This window comes from Pteropus medius, unplaced genomic scaffold (assembly GCF_902729225.1).
Source record: "Pteropus medius unplaced genomic scaffold, Ma_sr-lr_union100, whole genome shotgun sequence".
Lineage (NCBI taxonomy): Eukaryota > Metazoa > Chordata > Mammalia > Chiroptera > Pteropodidae > Pteropus > Pteropus medius.
The window spans coordinates 2,737,560-2,762,294 of NW_024354503.1; the positions used below are offsets into that span (position 1 = coordinate 2,737,560).

Genomic DNA, 24,735 nt, shown 5'->3' on the forward strand with positions numbered 1-24,735 from the left:
ACCTATTATTATCCCCATTTTACAACTGAGGAAACTGAGGCAAAGAGAGACTAAGAAATTTGTCTAAGGTCACCCAGCTAGAAATTGGTAGTATCTGGATTTGAACTGAGGTCTCAGGTCCTCAGCCCATCACATTTCACTGACTTTCATTGTCAGGAGGCTCTAATGAGACAACGAATACAAGGACCGTGGCACCGGGCCTGGCACGTGGTAGGTGCTCAATAAATGCTGGAGACTCAATTGAATTGAAAGGTTTCTACATCCAGGAAGAGGCAGAAAATTACTCACTTTAGTGATCATGATGTCTCATGCTTTTTATTTGACAAGATTCAACATCTTAAGATTTCTAATGAAAATAGGATGTTAAAAAAATAATTCAGAAAAAAAAATTCAGAATGGTGCTCCACTCAAAGCTCGGTGGGTCCAGAGCCTGTCAATCTCCTTCAATGGGGGTGATTGTGGGTTTCAGCTTCAGGACAGTAAGAGGGTGCAGAGATATTGGAGGAGAAGGTACAGGGTAGTTGATCTGGTTCCAACGATCCCACTCCCCCGCCCCCAGCTTCTGAATCTCTATCATTCTATGTTGTTGTCACCTCAAAAGAACAACTGAGAGAGATTCAATCTAAGGAAGTCTCAGTAGAAGAAATCCCTGGGCATAATTCTCCAACTAAGGTACCACATGGAATGGGGACTCCTCCGTCTTGACTCCAAATTCTTTCAACTCAAATCATTAATCTCATCTACCCACCTCTGAGCTGCATACAAAACTTAGGTAGACCAGAAAGCCTCCCTTTTGAGCCTGGGATCTTCCTACAGAGATAGAAAGCTATCCATCTGAATTGCATCTATGGGAAATCCATTGGGTCACATTTCTTTTGACATGGATGAACCATGAAAATATTATGCTAAGTGAGATCTTCAGGTTTGTCTCCTTTCACGCAGTTGCCCAGCTTTTGGTGGCTCAGAAGTCAAGAAGACACTAGGAAAAAGAATAATTCTATTGATTGAACCGAAATCCCAAATATCAGGATTAACCCAAATCTCAGGAAAAATAAAAAAGACAATTCCAGTTGGGTTCCAGGACACAAAAGATAACAAGAGTCACCACCAAGTAAGACTAGGTGGCTTTCCGGAAGTGGACAACTTTCTGAAATGCCTGCCGAAACTCTTCGTTAAACACAGTATAGATTATTGGATTGATGAGGGAGTTTAAATAGCCCAGCCAGGTGAAAAAGTCAAAAAGGGCTGGGTGGATCCAGCAGGAGTCCCGGCAGATGGGGAGGACCAGAGATGCAACAAAGAAGGGCAGCCAGCAGATGATAAAGGCCCCCAGAATGACTCCCAAGGTTTTAGTGGCTTTCCTTTCTCGAGCAGCGGAAATCCTCTTGCGCTCCAGGACACTATCAGCAAGCTTGACTTTCACATGGTTGAAAAAGAGGGCGGAGCCGGCCGAATGAGAGTGCCCCTCGTGAAGGCTGGGGTTGAGAGAGCAGAGCGAGGCCCCCGCAGAGCCCGTGATGAGCTGGGCTGTGGTGAAGCGCTTCCCGTAGAGTGATGGCGGGTTCAGGATGCGGTTCCGGGCAGCCACGTAGATCCGGCCATAGAGGATGATGAGCAGCACAGACGGGATGTAGAAAGCCCCACATGTGGAGTAGATGGTGTAGGAGATCTGAGAAGTGTTCACCAAGCAATCCGACATCTCTTCATGGGCTTTGGCCTGCCGCCAGAAGAGCGGTGGGATGGAGATGCAGATGGAGATGGCCCAGACGATGGCGATCATGGCGGCCGCATGGCCCGCTGTCCGGCGTTTGCTGTACTCCAGGGCATCAGTGATGGCCCAGTACCTGTCCAGAGCAATGACACAGAGATGCAGGATGGAGGCCGTGCAGCACGTGATGTCAGAAGACAGCCAGATGTCACACAGGATTTGGCCAAAGCTCCAGGTGTGGGTGATGGTATACACGATGCTGATGGGCATGACCAAGATGGAAACTAAGAGGTCCGTCACGGCCAGGGAGCCAATGAGATAGTTGGCCGGGGTGTGGAGCTTTCTGGTCAGGAAGATGGTAGTAAGCACAAAGGCGTTGGAAAGGACTGTGGCCAGTGTGATGATGGAAAGGACCACGGCTAGAGAAATCTTGAGGGCTCGGAGGGTCCCCGGATCCCAAGCTTCTGGAGATTCTGTAGCATTCAGAGATCTGTTGGAGACCTCCTGGAGAAGGCCTTCCACTGACTGGTTTGGCGGGGACATTCTAGGTGGCTGTCTCTTCCCACAGACGTCCACATACACGGCTCCTTCTTTCACAGTTGTCTGGCCCATCGAACAGGGTCATCCTTCTGTTTTGCACTGGTGGGGCCGTTCATCAGAACAGACTACAGTGAAAAGACCCTAAGACTTGACTATTTAAAGAACACTGAGGGGACTACCAGCTGGTAGCGAAGGTCTTTCCTAAACCAGATGAATCCCAGGATGTCTCACTGCTCTGGAACTTTGCCCAGCAAATGGTCAAGCCCACTGGACACATGCTGAATTTGTTAGACACTTACCAGGACACCAGTCAGCGTAGGCAATGCTCTGAGATTCTTGCCTCTGGCATTTTGGCTCCTTTCAAAGCTTGCGAGCTAAATGTGTTTAATGAGGACATTAGAATTTCCCCCATCCTATTCTGAAAAGATTGGGGATTTCAGGTTGCCTCTGGGGAGCTTTTAAAACTAGAGACAAAAAGAAATACTGGCTGATTCAGAGAGGAAGTCCAGTCAACAGCTCACAGCTTTCCCAGGTTCATCTTGACACATCGAGGTACTTAACGTTGGTTCCTGTCCCACTGATCCTTTTGAGTCTGAACAGACAAAACATTCCAGTTACTGAGACTCAAAGAATGCATGAGCTGGGAGAAGGCAAAACAATCGCATCACCATGGGTTCATCGAGAAGGGCACATGTTCAGAGCTCTGGGGTTTTAAAAAGAAAAAAAGTAAAGAGTTAGGTTCTAGAAGGACGATTTAGACACTTGAGATTAACTATAAAATGACATAAATTTATAGATTAACTAAAAGGATACTGCTTAGTGCTGGCAGTGATGCTGTGAAACTGGCATCCCGAAAAGTGTCAGGAGAATGCTGGGAGGGCCATGTGCCCCACCCCCACAATTCCCAGAGGGGGCAAAGTGTCACAGCTGTCGAAAGCATCACAGGCCTGTTACAGGTACATAAAATCAGCTCTGTAAATTGTGAATCAGAAATCACCCCTCTATTTATTCGGCAACAATGGAAACTAAACGAAGTAACTCTGTGCACAGAAGAAAAAAGGGGGGGTGGGGTCACCAGGAAAGTACCAAATTTTTACAGTGTATTTCTCTAGGAATTGGGGTATATGTATTTCTAGCCGTATGAAATGTTCAAATTTCCTAGAGTGAGCACCCATGACTTTTAAAACAAAAACAGACAAAAAACAAAACACCTTTTTGTTAAGCAAAGAAATTAAAACCCTGAACCTTTTTCTTGGGAAAAAGTTCAAATTCAGAAAATACATTCAGCTTTCCAAACGGAAACTGGAAATTTAGTCACAAGAAAATCTTGAAGATTCATTTTCTTTTCCCCTCCAGCCTTGAATGTGGGTTTCAGTATCTGGGACACGGGCAAGGCCTGGCATTCTTCGGGCATGGAGACCTTGGTATGGTGATCATCGGAGTGAGGCAGACCAAGAGGCTAGTCAGTGCAGGCCCATCTCTGGCACGACCCCAGCTGAAGTCTGTGGGGCCTGACAGGCAGCATCTGGGTATATGGGGTTGGCAAGAAGAACGCCAAGACCCCTTAGCTCCATCCACACCCCCACTCCATCTCCCCTGCCTCGTGTGGAATGCCACAGCTCCACCGGGGATCCCCACACTTCATTTCGTTTCTTCCAGGTCACCTTAACCAACAGGTTCTACCCTGGGAGCATTCATGGCCCTGAGCAGACATGTAGCTTCAAGGACCCTGGGATGGAGGTCTAGCCAGGCAGAACACACACACACACACACACACACACACACACTTTAAAAATATGATCTTTATAATTACGTATGAATTTATTTTGTAGTTTGTATGTTTTCCAACTTAACATATTTTGAACAATGTTCCATTAATCACCCCCATAACATCATTCTTAAGGGCTGCATAGTGTTTCACTGGTTGGCTGCCTTAATGAGAAGGAATAGTTTCAATAGTCAGAGTCGGGAGGTATGGCAATCCTGGTGGCTAGAAAGGCAAGAGCAAAGGCCCAGAGGTCAGAGAGTGCAAGACATGGTCAGGGGACAGCTAAGAGACCAGCGATGAGGACCAGGAGGTGGCCGGTGCTAAGGGTGGGAGGAGTAGGGCACAGGGGACAGCTTGACTTAGACCACTGGGGCAATCCGGCCGGAATCCCTGTTCTAGCCCAGCCTTCCTATATGACCGTGGGCAAGTCCCTTACACTTTCTGAGTCTCAGATTTCTTCCCCAAAACAGTAGCCACCCCACCTGCCTCCCAGGGCTGCTGTGGAAATTCTATGGCTCCCGGCAAGGCCAGCTTTGAAATACAGTAAGATGCTAAGAAGTGTCAAGAGTCATGTCATCCTACTCCCTGTCCCCACGGCGTGGCTCCAGGCTTTGTTGGGAAGGTTCAATCTACGTCTGTTGATTGATTTTTAAACATTAAGAAGTAAAAATCTGCAATGTGGTAGTTTTCCTCCCACTCCCCAAATTGTAGGTGCTTCATCTTTTAAAAATATCTGCCTAGAGGAAGGAAACAGCCTCAATTTAAGAAAACCAAGCTTAAGCCACCTGCTCAAAAATATTTCCAAAGTTTAAAGGATATTATTAGAATCTCTTTCATGGGGCTCTTAGTATGTTCTAGGCACGGTTAGCCCTAGGGCTAAGAGTCACCTGACCTGTGAAGTGGACATGGCCCCCTACTTACAAAGGAGCCAACCAGTGCTCAGGGAGGTGATGTCACCTGCCCAAGGTCACCCAGGTGGAAGTGGAAAAACTGGGTCCAGAGCCAGCTCTCCAAATTCCTATTCTTCTCCATACTGCTTCAGTTCAGGAAGAAAAGCCTTAGGGCACATGTGCTTTCAGGAGTGAAGCCGGTTTCGGATCTCATGAGCCCTGCTGCTCCACCCCAAAAGCCCCTGGCTAAAGACTCCTCCCGTTTTGGTTCACATGAAAAATGTGAAGTTGGGTCGGACCGTTTGGAATTTTCTTCTTTCCAGACTGTCTGGGTGAGTGAGGCGCCTCATTTCTCACAGGAGGCTGGTGTGCTTGCCCCACAAACTCACGCGGTCGCTCCTTGGGTTCCAGGCATTCCAGTGACCTCATTCCAGTGAAAGGCGTGGGCTCAGAAAGGCCTGAGAGGTTGGTGGGTGACATCTTGGGAAGAAGGACAGGATGGATGGATGGATTGCCTCTGTCGGGAATACTGGGCTCTAGCTCTGCAGGAAGCTATACGACTCTGAGGCCACCTCCCTTCTCTCCTGCCTGCTGTCCCTCCCCATCCTGAACGAAGCTGGGGGACTTCCCAGAATCCAACTACCTTTGGAGGTACAGACTGTGTAGCTCTATAATCAACTCCCTTTCCCCTCATCGCACTTCAAATAAAACAAAAAACGCAAATTAAAACAACAGTGAGAGACCATTCTCATCCAGCAGATAAGTACACCTTTTAAAGCTGATCGTGTCATGTCATTTGGTAAGGGTGTAGAGCAACAAGAATTGTCACCTACCACTAGGAGAGTATAAAGAGGAGAGACCCTGTTAACAAACGATTTGGTATTATCATATAAAGCTAAAGATGTAAAGACTACCTCATGATCCAGTCATTTCACTCTCAGGTATGCATCACAGAGACATTCTTGGATGTGTTCCCCAGCAGACAGCAGCAAGAATGGTCACGGCAGCACTGACTGTAATAGCAAACAATGAGAAACTACCCAAACATCCATCAACCGCAGAATGTGGCACATTCCTACGATGAGGGGCTCCAGAGAAGCAAAATTGAGTCAACCAAAGCTGCACGCGTTCTCACAAACACCACCGAATGCCAAAGTCAAAAACATGCGAGAAGAAACAAACTGTGTAGGGATATAAATACATGTGGCAAAGCCATAAGGAAAAGCAAGGAAGTGTCAAAAATAAAAATTACACCTGGAGAAGAAAGGATGTGAGAATGTAATTGTTGAGGGGTTTGAAAGGTATCGATGATGTTCTATTTTTTAAGGTGGTGGGAGGTACGTGGATGTTTATTATTCTTCCATCTGTATGTATGTCATATATATGTACACAGTCACAACAGTCTCTTTTGTAGGGAATGATAAATCTGTCGTTTTTCTTAAACAATCAATTATGTGCATCATAAAAAAAAAGAGAACCACACTATCAGCAATCACACGGATACATTTTGATACATTAATATCTATCGATACATTTGAGTCCTGAAGAGCTGGGTTCTGGTCCCAGTGCCGCCACTGACCAGCACGGTAGCCAAAGGCAAGTCATAACTTCTCTTTGATCATGAGTTTCTTCCTTGGTAAAATGGGAACACAAACGTGGCTATGTTGCCTCAAAGGAATGTTTACTAGTTCTAGTAAGGTCATGTATGTGACGTGCTGTAAACTGTAGAGTCCTAAATAAATGTAACAACAAAGAGCAGTGGCCAAAAGCAAACACTTTAAGTCAGGAAGGCCAAGTCCTCATCTCCACGGCTCCACTTTCTCACTGTGGCCACTGGGCAAGTCGCTCAATCTCTCTGGGCCTGTTCGGCCTCTGTGATGGAGATGCTCATCTATACTATACTTCACAGGAGTTTGGGGAGAACCGGTAAGATCAGGGATCCAAATGCCCAATGTAGTAAATGATGACTTATCTGGTTTCTTCTCTATGATGTGTCCAACCATATTCCGGTCTCCAGGCAACAAGGTCCCTTCTCGCACCAGAAACAAGGCGTCACTGTCGGCGACACCAGGGAGCTTCTCCCCTGCCCACCACACTCCTGTGGGCCATCAAGCAGCAGCACAGACTTCCCTCAGCTTCTCCCCAGCCCAGCAGCATCTCCCTTGGAGTCCAGATCACAAGGACTCCACCCATGCTATGCACCCCCAGCTCTAGCATCCTGCAGAAGGATGGAGCGGGAAAAGCAGGCAGACAGACCTGGGTCCTAATCTCAGCTTGTTCCACAGACCACCTCTGAGCACAGCTGATCAGACCAGGGTGGACACGTGACCCAAAATGAGTCAGGCAGATTCTCTCTTAGGAATTTAGAATGGAGATTGGGAGCTGCTGCGTAGATAGGTGACGGAAGGAGAGCAACCTGAAAGCTAAGAATCCTGAGGCTGATGTTGGGCCACAGCCATAACCAAAACCAGGGCAGGAAGGCCATAAATAAACAAGGAAAATAGATCGGCAGAAAGAGGCAGGAGAACGGAAAAGACAGAGAAAAGAAGAGGCGGGGGAGGGGGAAACACCTGCCCTAGGAGAGGAGGGAGATGGAGCCTGCCAGGCCCAGTGACACTCCTTCCTATCCTTGGATGTCCACAAGTGACATCTGGACCCAGGAAACCACATTTGTACCAACTTGGACTTTTCTCAATTGAGCCAGTTCAAATGGACACAACAGGCCCTGAGAAACAGTCATAAGACAGAGGTTTCTCGGTTCCCTTCCCCCGAGCAGTCCCTACTGTGGATCGAGGCAAGTCATTTCACCTCTGGGGCTTTTCTTTCTCATCTGTAAACTAGGGTAAGAGCATCTTTCTCTCAGAATTGCTATGTGGATTCAGCGAAGAGGGAAAACATGCCGGCACAGCGGCTGCCACATGGCAGGTGTTTTTTTTTTTTTTTTTTTATCACTCTTAACTAAGACTTCCTACCCGGGGAGATCAGTCACCTCCCTGTTCTGAACGCTCTTGATTTTAACTAAGTGAGTCATAAAACTTTGAGGATGTATGGTTTTCATGGATGCTTAGGAGCCGGCTTCATCCTTTTGGAAGAAAAAAACCAAGGTTCTGTGATAAAGATGTGTCGCAGTAGAATAATCCCCATGGAGGAATTCGTGTCTGTCTGTACTTTCTCCGGAAGCTGTGTGGTATGGCTGAGTGAGCCCTGGAAGGGAAAATGATTCTCCACAAATCTGAAGAGCGCTTTCTATTGTACAAAGCACATCTATAGCTGTGACTGCGTCTTTCTCGCCGCCACATGGGACCTCCCACAGCCTCCATTTTCTCTTCTGCAAAATCTGGTCTACCACCTGGGGGTGAACTGAGGGCGAAATAAAATATGTGGGGGAAACTCTGAGAAGTTTTAACGTGGGTGTGTTGTGTGCGTGGGGGGGGGTGTCTATCCATCTGTCTATATATCTGAGTGCAAGTTCTGATATCTCATTGGTATCTTGAGCAAGATCATCTTTTCTCTCAGTTTCTCTAATTATAAAATCTGGAAAATGTAGAAAATAAAAAGTAGTCGCACCTCTGACCCCAAACTTCCACTCCCAGCTATAGAACCAACAAAAACATGTACATATATCCCACCGAAAGACTTGTGCAAAAATTGTTCATTACAGCACAATTTAACAACCCCAAACCGAAAACGATCCAAAACAGACATCGACAGTAGAATGGATAAACAAATGGTGGCATATTCACACAACAGAATACTACACACCAACGAGAATGCACCCCAGCTCCCCGCTACGCACAACCACATGGATGAACCTCACACATAAAGTTGAGCAGAAGCGGCACAACATTATGGCACCATGTGTGATTCAAACTTCATAAAGTTCAAGAACAGGCAAAACTGACCTACACTGATGGAAGTCATGTTGGGGTGTCACCCTTGAGGGAAGGAGATGCATTGACTAGGAAGAAGCATGACAGGGGCTTGTGGGTGCCAGTCATGTTCTGTTTCTTGAGCTGAGTGTGTTCACTTTATGAAAATTCATGAGGACGTATACTAGTGTTTGGGGCAATTTTGTTTTTGTAAAAAGTTTACCCACAAAAGGATTGGTTAAGTGCCTAAGAACCCGAGGCACCACTTCTGCTGGCAAAAGGGGACCCCTGGGCTTGTCATATAAGCTCTTTGAGCTCAGTTTCTTCCTATGGAAAATGGGGACAAATAATTAGTACCAACCTCAAACTGCAGTTATGTTGAGTGAGCCGAACAGAAAGCAACGGCCATATTGTAAATGCTCCACAAATTCTAGTTCATTATAATTAACAGTCCTTCCCTGGCAAACATAATTTAGAAGAAACTTTTTGGATGATGTCATCCAGTCTAATCAGCTGAAATTACTGATGCCCAGAGAGGTGGGTGACTTGCCCAGGACCACGGAGCAAAGTTCGACGTCCTTCCCAGCTCAGCTCAGCGCTTCTGTTCCCTGAGACTGCCTCCCCCTCCCCCTACCAAAAGAAGGACTGTATTTTCTAGGCCCTCAATCCTGGGTTCAGCATGGACTAGTCACCACCAACAGAATGAGGCTATGCTTGTGGGAAAGTGGACAAAGGGGTTCTCAACCCTGGCCATCTGCCCCTAATGCTACCGCTTGGGCAGAGTTAGTACCCTCATTTTACAGATGAAGAAAATGAGATCTAGAAAAGTAAAATGACTAGCCCAAGGCCACGCAGGTGATGTGCGGCACAGCTGGGATTGAGAACCAGTGCTGAGAAACTCTAGAATAGCTACTCCTGTGGCCATTGAGGGCCTGAAATGTGGCTACTGAGATGTGCTGTTAAGTGTAAGAGCCACTGGGTTTCAAAGGCTTAGCTCAAAAAAGAATGTAAAATATCTGATTAATTATTTTTATATCAGTTTTTACATGGTAATATTTTGGATATACTGAGTAAACAAAATATACGATTGAAATTAATTTCACTTTTTTCTTTGTTTAACATGGCTATCTCTAAACTTTTTAAATCTAAAATTATATTTGTGGCTTGTATATCTCTTGGATAGTGCTGCTCTGGAACCAGCGATTCTAAGCAGGGGTGACAATGCCCCCTAGGGGTCATTCTGGGACTCTCTCCTCAGGGAACTCGACACAATCCAGGGGAAAGGGATTGGGACAACACAGTGGCCAGGGGCTGGCATAGTAATAATTGTAAAGCAATGGCCAACATTTTTAAGAGCTTACTATGTGCAAGGCACTGTTTTAAGTGCTTCTCTTATATCAACTCACTTAAGTCTGACCACGATCCTCTAAAGTCAGTCCCATTATTATTATTATTATTATTATTATTATTATTATTATTATTCCCATTGCCCAGGGGAGGGGACTGAGGCTTAGAGAAACGGCTTGCCAAAGACCTCAGAGCTAGGACACTGTAGATCTAGGACTGGAACCTGGGCTTGCTGGACTCCATGCTCCACCACTCATAAAAGAGAAGGCAGTTCCACTCCCTTTTGCATTCTACAAATATTTACCTCGCGTATGCCTGCACACATTCAAAACATCTTTGCTGGGTGCCCGTTGTGTGCCAAGCTCCATCACTCGCATCTGAAAGGGCCTCTCTCTGCCGATGGGAGGGTGCACAGACATCTTCGTTCAGCACTCAGCACAGCCCGAAGAGAAGGCGGGAATGTGATCACTGCAGTGCTTCTCACACTTGATGGGCACGAGCATTACCTAGGGACCCTATGAAAAATGCAGGTTCTGATTCTGTGGGTCTGGAGCAAGAACTGAGATTCTGCATTTCTGACAAGCTCCCATGGACCACACTGAGTTGTGCAAGGGATAATAGTAATGTCAGCCCTAGGATTTAAGAGGGATCTCAGAGTGTCAGAGTGGGAAGGACTCTTAGGAATCATCTAGTTCAACGCCCTCATGGTGCTGACAGGGAGAGAGGCCCAGAGAGAGTAAGACAATGGCCTAAGGTCACACAGTGAGTTACAGGCAGAGACCGAGCCTTCAGACCCCTATCAGCTCCTCCCACTGCCTCCAGTTTGCAGCGGGAACTTGAGACAAAGAACAGAAGTATCCAGAGGTTCTCATGCCTATTTCACACCATAAGCTTTTTGGCACCTCCCGCCCCACCACACACACACACTTCCTGTCTGTTTCCACACTAGGAGTGTAATCCTGTATTACAGACAGAGAGGGCAGACCACACTCTGCAAGAAGCTTTTAGGGCTGTATCCTCTGGCTCGGGAGCTCAACCTGCCCCTCCCCACCAGATGTTGCACATCTGGGTCCCCAGAGAGCCCTTGAGCTGATGAGTGAAACCATTTCCATGACAGAGGAAAGGCTGTCTTCTCCAGACTGGATAAACAAGGTACTAACAACAGGAATTCATTTCCTAGAAATTAAACACTGAATTTGTATGTTTACAAGATCCAAACCCGCTATTCGCCATCTGCTCTCCCTGCTGGGAGGCACAATACAGCCACGATTAGGAGCACAAGTTTTGGAGTCAGGTACACTGAGATTGCTTCCCAGCTCTGTCGTTTACTAGCTCTGTTTAAAGCCTACCAGGCATTGGCACGAGCGACACAGATGTTGAAGACTTACGGTGGCCCTGGAAAAACCCTCCTGGAACTGGGACCACAGACGAGATTAGGAGGACACAGGAGTGGGAAGAGATCCTTGGGAAAGTAGGAGGGACATGTAACCTGTTGCAACCCTGAGATCCCCCTCTGAAAGTGACTTTGAAGCTGAGCACTGGAGGACAAATAGACTCAGCAAGAGAAGAGGAATTGGGGCCAATGACACCTACTCCAAGGGACTGAAGCTTGGAGAACTCTTTCCTCCACGCAGCCCAAATCCTTTTTCTTCATTTCCTATTGCTTACCTATTCAGAGACTGCACAGTTCAGCTCCTTCTTCTCATCCTCCTGCTCACCTGCATTCAGCAAAACAGCCTACCTCCAGCGTGGCTCAGACCCACTCCTGCAAAAACACTGTGGTTCTCTCACTCCTCTGAGCCTTTGCACAGGCTGTTCCCTCTACCCGGAATGCCCTTCCTCTTGTCTCCTTCAACCTTCTCAAGGTTCTTCTGGACTTTAGGAATGGTAGTGATCCCTCCTTCCTCCCCACCCCACTGGTCTCCTTATCACATATGACCCTGGACTCCCTTCAACTGGGCTCACTTGCTGACTGCCTTTCTGTAGGACTAGAGTTCTGGAAGCGACAGGGGACACGTATGTCATGTGTCATGAAGCCCAGTGCCCTCTGTGTAGGGTATCCTCCCCCTTCACCCACCCCTTCTACCTCACCTTTACCCTCAGGATCAAATTCAACTGCCTCCCCTTAGCTGAAATGTGTCTATTCCTTCCGTCCAAGTGGAATCAGCCTCCCTCCTCTGTCTAACTAGTGGCTCACGTTTGTAATTTACATGCGTGTCTCTCATCATCCTGCAGTCCAATGCTGAGGGGCTCTGTCCCACAAAATGGTATATACCTGGAGCAGAGAGCTGGTTTTGTTCACGGATGTATGTTTGGGCTTAATACTTACAGTGGTTTGGTAACGATTTACTCAAAGAATGAATGAAAGAAGAATGCTGACAGTTTTATCTCTGACACCTCTGGCCCCAGATGTCCTTTGCTCATCCCTCCTGGATGTCCCACAGGGACATCGACCTCAGTCGAGTCGCCATTTCCCTCATCCACACCAGTCCTTCCTGTTTCCTCCTTGGGAGGCATTATCCTGTTCTTACTCACCCATCCCCAACACTTGAATCCTCTCTCTCTCTCCTTCTCTTACTCAGCATTTAACCAGTTACTGCCCTTTGATGAATAAGGAAGCTGAGGCTGAGAAGGGTAATGCAATTGGCTCAAGGTCACACAGCAAGTAAGTGGCCAAGTTCGGAGCTTTGCTCTGAACAGCCCAGACTTCTTCATCAGCCTGGCTTCTCACTGCCCTACAGGTTCTATCTTCTTTCCCCCGTCTTCTGTACACACATTTGGGGCGCATGCGTCTTGGTTCAGGCTGACAGACTGCCCTCTGCCTGGAAGAGCAATCTTTCCCATTTCCCTTCATACATACCTATTGTACTCTGCTCTCTGTTCTCTGAGGCCCTCCTCAAAAGCCACTTCCTCCAGGAAGCCTTCCCTGGTCAACTAGATGCAAAATCTCCCTCCTTTAAACCCTCTCCTGACTCCAGGTTTGTTTGTGCCTCTTATAGCCTGTGGCTGGAAGCTCCTTGAGGAGCTATGCTCCCCACCCTAGCGCCCAGAGCACAGTAGGCTGCAATCACTATAGACTAACTCCTCTTCTAGGGCTCAGATGAACCCTGGAGAAATAACCGTATTCCCTCTCTCTTGTCTGAAACTCTACAAAAGCTCCCATATCTGAATAAAATCTAACATCTCACCATGGCCTACATTAGCTGCTCCTATCCCCAACCAGCCACCTTTCTGACCTCATCTCTTACCAGCTGCCCTGCTTCAATATCACCCCTTAAGGCAAATCTTTGACCAGTCAGCATAAACTAGCTCTCATCATCGATCATATCAGCCTGCTTTATGCCCATTTTAGCACTTTATCCTTTTTTAAAAAATATTTTCTGCTTATTCATTTATTGTTTATCTCCCCATACCTCCAACAATCACTTTCTGTCCAGCTCATCACTATATCCCTGTGGCCTAGAACAATACCTGGCTGACAATAAATAGATGGGTCCACAGCCTGAAGAGAGTTCTGAGCTAGATACATATGTTTATGAGGTCAAGTGCATAGAGGCAGTAACTCAAGCTAATGGGTGGACGAGACCACCCAGGAAGAGTGTCTACTAGGAGAAGAGAGGAGGATGTGGGAGAGCAGAGGAACTAACGATTGTAGAAAGGAGGATGAACCTGCAAAAACAACAGAGATGCAGGAGGCAAAATAGGGCAGTGTTAAGTTGCAGGAGCCACAAGAGAGTGTTTGCAGAGGAAAAGAGAGGTCAGCAGTGTCAGCTGCTGCTGAGAAAGTTAAAGACTAAACAGTGTCTACTGAATTCAGCTTCCTGGTGACCTGGGCAGACCCCTGACTCTCTGGGATCCATCTCTGCAATGAGGTTCTGGGAACTCAGCTCTGAGAATCTGTATTTCTGCACATATTTGCATCACTGTCACCAAAAAGAACAGTCATCCATCTGCGGCCTAGGAGAAAAGGGATGAACCAGCGTATCCACCTTATTTATCCACCAGGTAACTGACAAACTCTGAGAAATCACCTCTCTGTTTCCAGCCCTGTGCTAGGCACCAGGGGGAGGAGAAGAGGGGACCCTAGGCTCTACCAGTCATGTCCAGCTGGCCAGCCCCCTCCCTCCTATACCACCCTCTAGGTCCTCCATGACAAAGACCACCCATTTCATCCCACCAGCTGGACAGGGCCAAAGGCTGGAGAATGCCCAGCCGCCCCGGAAGTCTTGCTTGCTGCTGTCAGTAAACGGTCTCCTGATGTCCTTGGGAGGAAGGCTGAGACCCTGGCCAGTGTCTGTGCAGCCCGGGGAGAGCACGGCCCCACAACGTGCACTCAATTAGAAAACGCCGGAGTCCGGGTCCAAGGAAGAGACTGAGCGGTTGCTGCTACTAATCAGAAGGATGATGGTCACTAATGACCGGGCTGCTGTTAGAGGCCAGGGGCTGTCCTGAACAATGACCTCATTTGATTTGCACAGCAAAGCCTGTGAGGAGGGAAACCAAGGCCCAGAGAGGTTAAGGGCTTTCCCAAGGTCACACAGCTAGGAAGTAGCCAAGCCAGGTTTGCTAATGTAGCCAGTCAGTCAGATTGAGAGCCCCAGATCTTAATCCTTGAACTTCCCCAGAGCTGGTGAGGCAAGGGACTTTAGTCTTATATTCTCTTACAAGCAGTGTGACCTTGGGCAAAATTTATTACCGCTCTCCCAATAAAGCAGATTCCTTAGTGCCCTTCCAATTCTGACATTACGTGATTAGCTAGGATTTGTACAGAACTTTACAGTTTATAAAAAGACATCCATTCGGCATCTCATTTATTCCCATGGATCCCGCGGGGTGAGAGAAGCATCTCCTCCATTTGACAGATGTACAAACTTATGTTCGAAGAGATGCAGTGACCTGCCCAAGGTCACAGACAGTCAGGGCGCGCAGAGCTTGGGATCTGGAAGCTCCGAGGTCCGACACTGGACGCTCCTTCAACTCCCCTCCTCAAAGGGGCGGCCCCGCACGGCGCCGCATCCCGACCTGGCCGGTAGGGGGCAGCACCCAGCTTACCCTCGGCCGCGCGGGGCCAAGATGGGGAGTCGCAGCCCCTGGCCCAGAGGGTGCGCCTCCCGCCCTGCCAGATCTCGCTTCGGCGCGGGGCACCCCGCACGCGAACCTGGAACCCCGTAGCTGCCTCCGGGTGCCGCCTCGGCCCACCCTCCACCCCGGGGCTCTGGACGGCGCCCTCGGACGCTCCCCTGGGGCTGGGCTGGTCCTCCGGGACCCTCTTGCCCGCGCGCGCCTCCCGTCCGAAGGCGCCCAGAGGTGAGACGCCGCGGGTTGCCAGGCCCGAGCCCGGGCGTCCCCTCCGCGCCCCAGCTCCTTCAGGACGGCCGCAGCGGCTGGAGGGGCCCCGGCGCGCCCCTCCCCGGGCGGCACTCCACTCCGAGCGCTTACCCGCTCCAGCCACGCAGGTGCGGGCGCCCGGCTCGCCCTCCCGGCCCCTGCTTCCTCGCGCCGCGTTTCGTCTCACCGCCGGCGGTCGCCTCATCGCCGCGGCGACCCCAGCCGAGCTTCGGGCGCCGGCTACCCCGGGGCCCTTACGAGGCCGGCGCCCTCGCGCTCCCGCACTCCCTCCGCCCCTTCCCGCGCCAGCCGCTCTCCTCGCTCCCTCCCCCGGCGCCTCCCCCGCCGGGCTCCCTCCCGACTCGGCCCCCAGCCAGTCTAGAGCGAGGCTCGGCCCCTTCCAGCCCTGGTCCTGCGGGAGCTCCGAGTTCCTCACCTCCGCCCTCGCCGTCGCCACAGCCCCAGGGCTCCCCGGTCCCCCACCTGTAGGCGAGCAGGTGGCCTGGGTCCGGAGCAGGGGAGGTGAGAAGTGGGCCAGGCCCGGAGACCCTAGCCTCCCCTGTCCCCTGTGTGCATCCATAGTTGGATTTCTTTCTTCACTTAATAGATATTTATCGATTTACTGTGTGCCAGGCGTGTTCTAGGCACGGGGGATATAGCAGTGAACAGCACGGATGTGGAGCTTACATGCATGTAATAAGTAAAACAGGAAATGTTTATAGAGGTAAATGGTATGGAGGAAAATAAAGCAGGAGAAGGGGATAGACAGTGAGGTGGAGGCTTTGAACAGGGAGGTCAGGGGAGGCCTCAGTGAGAAAGTGGCATCTGAGCAAAGGCAGGAAGTGAGGGAGTGAGCTCTGCAGAAGCCTGCGGGAACAGCTTCCAAGTGAGGGACAACTCGCAAAGACCCCAAGGGGGCGCTGACCAGCGGGTTCTGGGGCTGAGTGAATGGCAGGAGTTAGGGTCAGAGACAAGGGAAGGGCAGATTCCCACCTCATTCAAGCAGCAGATTGGGCGGAGCTGCTGGTTCCGGCTGGTGTCGGGCTGCTGGGATGAATCTACCTGATTCGGGAGAACCAGGGCTGGAAGAAGACTTGAGGAGGCCCAGCATCCAGGTTTCAGGAGGCTCAGGTGGAGCTGGCCTTTCCTATCCTTGCGGGCTTGCGGTCTGCTTGTTCTTCATGTATTTCCAAGCCCTGTTATTAGGTGCATCTGCCATTCGGATCATGCCTTCTTGAATTGACTCTTTTATGGTTGTGAAGTGACCCTCTGTCCCCGGCAGTACTTGTTGTGGAGTCTCGTTAACTGGATCTAAGAGAAGCCAACAGCACCCACAGCCACTGGTTTATTTGTAGCCCACACAGCTGTTTGACACCCGGCACACCAAAAACTCAGCAGCTCCTCCTGTCCTGTGTCCTTCTGCTCCACAAATTCCCTACTCACCTGGCCCTCCCCTCCTTTCTCTACACCTCACCCTCCTGGTTTACCAGTAGATAATTGGCCTGGAGCCTTCATCTCTCTCAATCTCTCTCTTTTTTGGGAGGCTGTGATCAATGGTCATTAATAATGCAAAAGTTCTTTTTGTCTTAGTGCAAATCCCAGGCAGATCAATCACTAGCAAATAGACAGGCGTTATTGGCAGCCACCCCTTGGCCTTCTCCACTCTACTCAGGCCCTGGGCTCTCTTCCCAAATAGGAACTAAGAAAGATTGAGCAATGCCGAATGGAGGTACTGCTGCTGATGCCCCAAGACGAACAGTCCTGGAAGAGGAAGGGATCCTGTCTACACGGCCCAAGCCTTTGCAGCTGCTGCCAGGGTCCCAGCCTGAGATCTTGCAGTATGGAAATCCACACGGCAGAGTAAATACAGACGCGCCCTGGGTATGCGTCCTCGCTGAAAGGTCCTGACAGCACCAGAAGCTGCCCTGACTGGGCATGAGAAACAGAAGGGACAAGGGAGAAGGCAAACCTTGAGTGGCGTCGCAGTGGGCTCTGAGGAAGCTTGGATCATTTAACAGCGAAACTAGTTCAAGATGGTAAATGCCACTGGAAAGTTGGTGTAAGGAAGAAAGCTGGGTCTACTGGAGAGGGTTTCACTTCAGCCTCTCAGCCCTCGCCATGGGCCTGTGGGTGTGTTAAGCACAGTCCTTGCTCTCAGGAAGCTCATGGTCCAGGGGATAAAACCCACATGCAGGTAAGCACAGCACAGTATGGGGGAAGAGACCGAGTAGTATGGGCTCAAGGGGCTCAGAGGAGGCCATGCCCCACAGTGTGGGGGGGCGGTGGTGGACAAGGGCAACCCCTGCACTGAACCTTAAAGGGTGAGTAGGAGGCATCTGAGCAAAGAAGTAGGGAAGCGGAGAAGTTGCCTGAGAGAGGGTACAGCATGTGCAAAGGCAAAGAAGCTAAAGAGAGAATTTGGTTTGTAGATATTTCCAAAACCAGGGGTGAGCCGGGGCGGAGTTGTCGAGATGAGGCTGGAAGGCCACCAAGGGACCAGCTCATGAAGAGCTCTGAATGCCAGGAAGGGTCCTGGGCTTTATTCTGGGAGCCATGGGAGCCAGGGGTGGGCTTTGAGTAAGGGAGTGGCGTGGTTGAACAGGGAAGGTTGGCAGTCTCTGGTGCCCTGAACTCTGACACCCACATGAGCACCATCGACAGTTGCATCACAATCTCCATGTCTGCCACACAATCAAAACACCTTGGGGCAAGTCAGCTTCCTGCCCTCTCCAGATCCTCCTCCATGCTTCACCAGAGCAGCCTTCCTAAACCATGCGGATCCCCCGCCCAAACATCTCTAGCCCCTCCCCGCTCCCTCCTGAATTGGTCTCAACTCCCTTATCTTGGCATTCCAGGCTCTTCCCAGTCTGTTCCCACTTTGTATGTCCTGCCTGGCTCATGCTTTTCCTTCCATTTAAAAAGTTCTTCCCCTCATATCCGTTGGTCAGGATCCTCCCCGTTTCTAGAATCTTTTATACCTCCTTAGTATGACTCATCCCTCATGGTCCAACTCTGAAATCCCCTTCTCTGTGGGCTCCCTCCCACTCTTCCTGAATGGAAGTGGTGGTTCTCTCCTTGGAGGTCCAATGATAGAGGTGGGTTCAAAGTGTTGACGCAGCGATCAGGCTGAGTTTGAATCCGATTTCTCAGTAGCTGTGCAACCAGGGACACGTTATCTAAGTAAGATCCTCATTTGGCTTATGTGTAAAATGATCACAATAATAGTATTTACTTCATAAGGCTATGATGAGGGCCAACTTAGAATCGTGCATCTAAAGTACATAGCTCAGTGCCTGGCACAGAGTAAGCCCTCCATGAGTGTTCCCTGTTACTATATTTATAGTTGGCATGCCACACCTTTCACAGTTATTTTGTGTCCATCTCCCGCAGCATTATGAGTTTGGGAACGGTAGGGGTTATTTATCTATTCACCTAGATATGTATATGCCCCATGCCTCATACTGGGTCTGGCACATGGCAGGCATTCAACCAAGGATGGATGGATGGGTGGATAAATTAATCAAAGAAGCAGCTACCCAGCCATTCCCGCTCCCCTGCAGTCCCCTCTGCTTGGGAGGTGGGAACCAGGTTTTCCCTTTTCTGAACAGGGTTGAATGAATCATGTGTCAGGGGACTAGTGTGTGGGGCAAGCTTTGTCATCAGACAGTCTGTGGTTTGCAGTTTCTTCAGAGGAGAGCTGTCTAGACAGAGGAGACATCTGCACTGGGGAGGAGCATCGACTGCATGGGAATCAGAGTCCAGGAGAGGGCTTTTCAGGGAACCCAAAGGCCAGCCTTCTCCCTGTTTTCCTTCCTCACCACTAAGGACCTGCCCCCAGCAGTAGAAATTAGTTCCCAGCTTCGATCTGGGGACAACAAAGAGAGGTACAGCATGGCTCCTCAGCAGCTGGTGACAAGAGTGAAGGATGGAAAATCTATCAAGGAAAGGAACCAGTATTTATCAAGCAGTTTTTATGTGCTAAGCACTATGCTTAGCGCTTAACGTGCATTATCCTGTCTGTAACCCTGTGAGGCAAGTACTATTGTGTATTGCCACTAGATGAAGAAACAGACACACAAGTTAAGTGACTTTGCAAGGGCAGTAACAGGATGGGACCTCAGTTACATCGAATTCCCCAAGCCTGTGCTTCTCCTCATGAATTGCATATCTAGTCAACAAATATTTTGAGCCCTTCTCTTTGTACAGTAAGTGATGCCCTAGTAAGTGATGCAGGGCCAACAAGGATAATTAAGATGTGATTTCTACTCTCAAAGAGTTTATAACCTGACAGAGGTGAAGCCTTACTTAGCTTACTATTCCCAGCCCAGGGCCTGGCAATACAGTGAGTGTTGAATAAAGCACAGATTGTCAGGGCTGAAAGGGTCTTTGGAATTCAAGTATACCAATCCCGTTTATTTACAGTTGGGGAAACTGATACCTAGAAGGAGGAACTAACTGGACAGTATGATTAGGGGCTTGGGCTCTGGGGCCAGACTGCTTGGTTTGAATCTCAGCTCTATGGCATTTAACAGATTTGTGACTTTGGGTTTAACTTCTCTGAGCCTAAGTTTCTTTGGAAAAAAAAAAAAAAGATGAATTTGTGAGAATTAAATAAGATCATCCATGAGTGGAGCTTAGCAAAACATTTAACATGGAATCCCACAACACAGTGTGCTCTGTTTACAATTAACCAGTCACACAGTGAGTTAGTAACAGCTCTGGACCTGACCCTGGGCTTCCTGACTCGAAATCCAGTGCTCCTTCCAGCTCTCCCTGATTCCATGTGTCCGTTAGAGTGTGGTCAGGGGGGAATGGGAGTCACCTAGGGAGAGGAGGCACATGTGATCAGGTGTCTGCTGTCCTTGGAGACAAATGCTCCCATGGTCCGTGAGCCCCTATCTCTGTGCCTCCTACCACCTCCTACTCCCTGCCTTTGAAACCTCCCCTACCTCCTCCCTGCCCTCCCCGCAAACTGGAACACACATTGAAACTGCTGATAACATCCCCACATCTCCCTTGGTTGGCAATTTCCTCTGGGCCAGATGGGGAGGGGCAGCAGTGAAGAAGGCACCAACAGGAAATTCCTTGGGAGCAGTGAGGGATGGATGTCCCAGCGGTCAGTGATACTATCTTCAGCATGGAGCCTCTAAGCGGGGGAAGAGACAGGTCCCCCTGGAGAGGTTTTTCTGTTTGTTTTCTTCAGGCTTGACTTCTAACGAGAGAATTTAATTAAGAGCTCCATTGCTTCACCCAGGGAATAGAAATCCGAGGGGACAGCAAGGCTGAGACTGGTGCCCGCAAGGAAAGGAGGGAGGGGCCTCTCTGGACTCAGATCAACCTGTGATGGGTTTAAGCTGCAGCAGAGAAGTTCGGCTCACGGGTGACATTCAGTCTGACCCCAACACCAGAATCTTTCCCTACAAGAACTAGGAAGTTTTAGATTCTGCAGTACAAATTTAAAGAAGTTTAAAACAGCCAAGGCAATAAGCAAAGGTTTGATATTCCCAGTTGTCCCCACACATACCACTCCAACTGTCTTCCCCAGGGCTGCTGGGGTGTAGGGGCAGGTCAGTGGGCCTGAGTTCAAATTCTGATATTTCATCTCCCTGAGCCTCAACAGCATCATCTGTAAAATGTAGACAACTCCACCAGTGCAGTGATCCATCTATAAAATGAGGATAAATAACATCTTTCTTGCCAAGTTGGGGGAGGGGGGCGGAGATAAACAAGCTGGGACCTGGAAAATACAAGGGACGTGATGTGTCAGAGAGCATGGGTTTCAGAATCAGGCCCACCGCTCCCTGGCCGTGTGAGCTTGGGCAGGTGTGGCACTTCTCTGAGCCACTCTTTCGTCATCTGTAAAATGGAGGTCGTAGTGCCTCCTTCACTGGGTTATTGAGAGAATGAAATGAAACGAGATATGGAAATACCCACTCCTGGGCCTAGTTGCTCACCCCGCACCCATACCCATCACCACTAGATCCCCAGGATTTGTTACAGAGGGGTGGAGGCTCTGAGAAGGGCTTGTTTGAGGTTTGACTTCACTTCCAAACTTGCTGCTCTCTGAGATGTCTCAGAGCTGGGCTGGAAAGTTAGTCCTTTGCAAAGAATCATTTGCATTTTCTTTGACTTCTGACTTCTGACTTCCATCTGGGGCCAGATTAGTCATTTTAACAAAATCCACTCATCAGTTCTGTTTAAAAAAAAAAAAAAAAGGCAATGTTCAACTTAGTCTAACTAGTAATTTCAGGGCTGATGGGATTTGTGAGTGGAGGTAGGTATGTCCCCGCCACCCCACCAGTGGAGCTGATTTTCTGGTATCTTTGTTTAACTCATGACAAAACCATCTGAGAAGGGCTTTGATGTTTCTACCCCCAGATGGCTGGGAGGAAGCCTCCAACTCAACATCTCAGCTCCGGGACGTCTTAGGAATCTCAGGAAGAACTGAGGCTGTGAGAAGCAAGAAAAGAACACGGCCTTGGGTTCAAGTTCCCATTCACCTGGCTGTTCTTGCCAGGTGACCTTGGCCAGACCCATCACCTCTCTGAATCTCCATTTCTTCTCTCCCTGACTTCATTCAGTTTTCCTCTCCACTACCTCTTTCTCACACCCTCCCGCACCCCTGTCTCAATCGTGCTCTATCCTCTTACCCTGTTGTATGTTTTTCTTAGCACTTTACCAATGTTATGTTTTTATTCTGTTTACCATCCATCTTCTCCACTATTGTCTATTCTGTTTGCTGCTCTATCCCAGGACCTAGATTGATGCCTGCACATATTAGACACACAGTAGGTATTTCTTCAGTGAAAAAAATAATATAAAACCTTGTAGGACAGTGGTGAGGATTTTAGTATTTACATCTCACTCCTCCAGCTATGAGACCTTAGATGAGTTACTTCCCAGCTCATCTGTAAAATGGGCATAATAAAAATATCTACCTGTATTGTGAGGAGCACATGAAATGATGCCTATACAATATTTAACATAGTGCCAGGTACGGAATAAGTGCTCAATAAAAATCAGATATTTGAACAGACAGTAGTTGCATTGAAAGATTTACTCCATATTTGGTATGTGAGGTAGAGAAAACTCCAGAACTTGTATACAGGATGGATGGAATGAGGGTCTGCCATGGGGGAGACCAGGCAGGAGGCCGCTGCAAAAAGTATGGGACCTGACTCCAGGCAAGGGCTGTGGGAAAGATGATGGAAGAATAAGCCCCCCAGGCTCTCACAGGACCAATGCCACACTCAGGGAGAGACACAGAGACCGTCCTCAGTTAACCCTGCACAGTCTTGTAATTCCCGTCCTCGTCATTGGGGTCACAGAGCATTCCAGGGCAGCACTCCCCTGGCCATGTCAATCAATGAGAGAAAAGGCTAAGACCAGAGAAACGGATGAGACCAGGAGGTAACAAGTCGCTGGGTACAGCACTTAAATAATTAATCTTAGCAATGGCCTTTGCAGAGGGGACTATTATCCCATTTTACGGATGAATAATCTGGGGCTCAGAGAATTGAAATAACTCTCCAGGTCTCCCTGGGAGAGCTGGGAAAACACAGGAGTTCACTGCTAAGAACTTATACGAGGTGCCAGGCACTTTCCACATAGTGCTTTATTATCCTACTTTACAGATAAGGAAACAGCACAGAGAGGGCAGTGACTTATCCAAGGTCTCACAGCTAATTAAAGACAGAGCTAGGATTCCAACATAGGCAGCTGGCTCTGGGCCCCCTATCACTCAGCCCAAGACTATTTCTCCAACCATAAAATAGGACTCAGAACATCTCTTACAGGACGGGGTGGGGGGAACAAATGAGATCATAATTCACAGAGAAGCATTATGAAAAGTATAAAGTAGGAATTGAGGGATTGTTATACCAGAACCGAGATTAAAGATTAGAGAGTAGCCTTCAGTGTGCCTGGCCCCTGTGACAGCTCCTCAAAATTTCCTCCCTGCCTTTCTCCCCCTTGTACCCCTAAATCTCACGAGCCCGTTCCCCAAGGGTTCTGCAGCTGCATGCATGTGTGTTTAATTCTCATTTACGGAGAGGAATCTGGTAAGTAGTGGGTGCTTTCTCGATGTGAGCTGAGCAGAGAGAAATAGGGCTGATGCTATAAACCCACACATATACCAGTTTTGTTACTTTTCAGTCCTTCACACCATTCCCAGTGGGACCCAACTAAGCTGAAAGGCAGGATTTAGTTCTAAAAAGTGACTTGGAAAAAAAAAAAAGATGTGAATACTGCTTCCAAATTTAACCTTCAGGTATTGTGGAAAGAGCAGCTCTCATCTCTCCAAAGACAAGACAGTTTGACAGTCACCGAAATTCAAGGGAACTTTCCAGCATGGAGAATTGAGACACATTTGAAATTCCTAAGCACCCTTTTAAAATCTCAGGGGTTCCCTTCAAAACCTGAAGAACCTCTGACTTCCATGTAGAAATAAACATTCATTCAAAAGACAATTTTGAAAAATTAGAGCTGATTTTCACCCATCAGAATGGAGAAATTTTAAATGATTGGTAATATCCAGCATTGGCTAGGGTATAGGGAAATGGCACCCTCAGTCACTGCTCGGAGAAGTGCATATTGGGGCAGTCTGTTTTGTGGACGACTTGGCAGCGACTATCAAAATTTTAAGTAAGCTCATTTTTGACAATTCCATTGCTAAGTATCATCTGACAAAAATATTCTTCCATGTGCACAAAGGTGCATGTTTACCATAGTGAAAAAAATGAAGATGACCTAAATGCTTTTGCATTCCTTTTGGTGAAATAAATGATATTATATCTATGTTGTGAGCTACCATACAGCAATTAAAAATAACTAAGTAGTTCTCTGTGTATTGATATGACAAGCGCTCTGGGTAAAAAAAAAGCAAGTTACAGAACATTATGTGATTCCACTTAGGTACCCAAAACTACATCTGTGTATATGTACAACTAGATGTACACCAAGATGATAAAGACAACACACACACGCGCACACACACGCGCGCACACACACACACACACACACACACATTTTGCCAAAGCAGCCATTACTACATTCATATTTCAAACAGCATTTGTAGTTACATCAAAATAATATCAACTGACATGTGAATCTGATGTTAATCATTCGGATTATAATGGTTTTATAGTTTTGTTTGTGATCGCTTTGCAAATATTTTTAGGTTTTACACTAACCTAAATGCTACATGCATAAAGTAATTATAATGAATTTATACGTCTCTATATTTAAGTTTCATTATAATACAATTATTCAGCCAACACCAGGGGT

The 24,735-nt window shown here is 48.3% G+C and overlaps 2 protein-coding genes and 2 long non-coding RNA genes across 4 annotated transcripts; 3 read left to right on the top strand and 1 right to left on the bottom strand.

Annotated features, from left to right (window-relative positions):
- Nucleotides 1–292: 292 nt before the first annotated feature.
- On the bottom strand, nt 293–2,376 carry HTR1D (5-hydroxytryptamine receptor 1D). Its single transcript, XM_039854941.1, has one exon. The coding sequence runs from the start codon at nt 2,318–2,320 to the stop codon at nt 1,118–1,120; it is 1,203 nt and encodes a 400-aa protein (XP_039710875.1). The 5' UTR covers nt 2,321–2,376; the 3' UTR covers nt 293–1,117.
- Nucleotides 2,377–2,857: 481 nt separating this feature from the next.
- On the top strand, nt 2,858–17,219 carry SMR3B (submaxillary gland androgen regulated protein 3B). The gene is made up of 2 exons (XM_039854942.1): nt 2,858–2,951; nt 15,562–17,219. Exons 1-2 carry the CDS (start codon nt 2,880–2,882, stop codon nt 15,937–15,939), a joined length of 450 nt encoding a protein of 149 aa, XP_039710876.1. The 5' UTR covers nt 2,858–2,879; the 3' UTR covers nt 15,940–17,219.
- LOC120596325 (uncharacterized) lies at nt 5,115–6,668 on the top strand. The gene is made up of 2 exons (XR_005651136.1): nt 5,115–5,238; nt 5,318–6,668. It is a non-coding gene; the product is annotated as an uncharacterized LOC120596325 (long non-coding RNA).
- A 97-nt stretch (nt 17,220–17,316) lies between the features above and the next one.
- On the top strand, nt 17,317–23,918 carry LOC120596326 (uncharacterized). The gene is made up of 2 exons (XR_005651137.1): nt 17,317–17,644; nt 21,829–23,918. It is a non-coding gene; the product is annotated as an uncharacterized LOC120596326 (long non-coding RNA).
- The last annotated feature ends 817 nt before the right edge of the window (nt 23,919–24,735 follow it).

Coding starts and splice junctions, on each gene's coding strand:
- HTR1D (XM_039854941.1), bottom strand. CDS start 2,320: ATGGGCCAGACAACTGTGAAAGAAGGAGCCGTGTATGTGGACGTCTGT.
- SMR3B (XM_039854942.1), top strand. CDS start 2,880: ATGCATGAGCTGGGAGAAGGCAAAACAATCGCATCACCATGGGTTCAT. Junction 2,952..15,561: donor AAGGGCACATGTTCAGAGCT/CTGGGGTTTTAA, acceptor CCGAGCGCTTAC/CCGCTCCAGCCACGCAGGTG.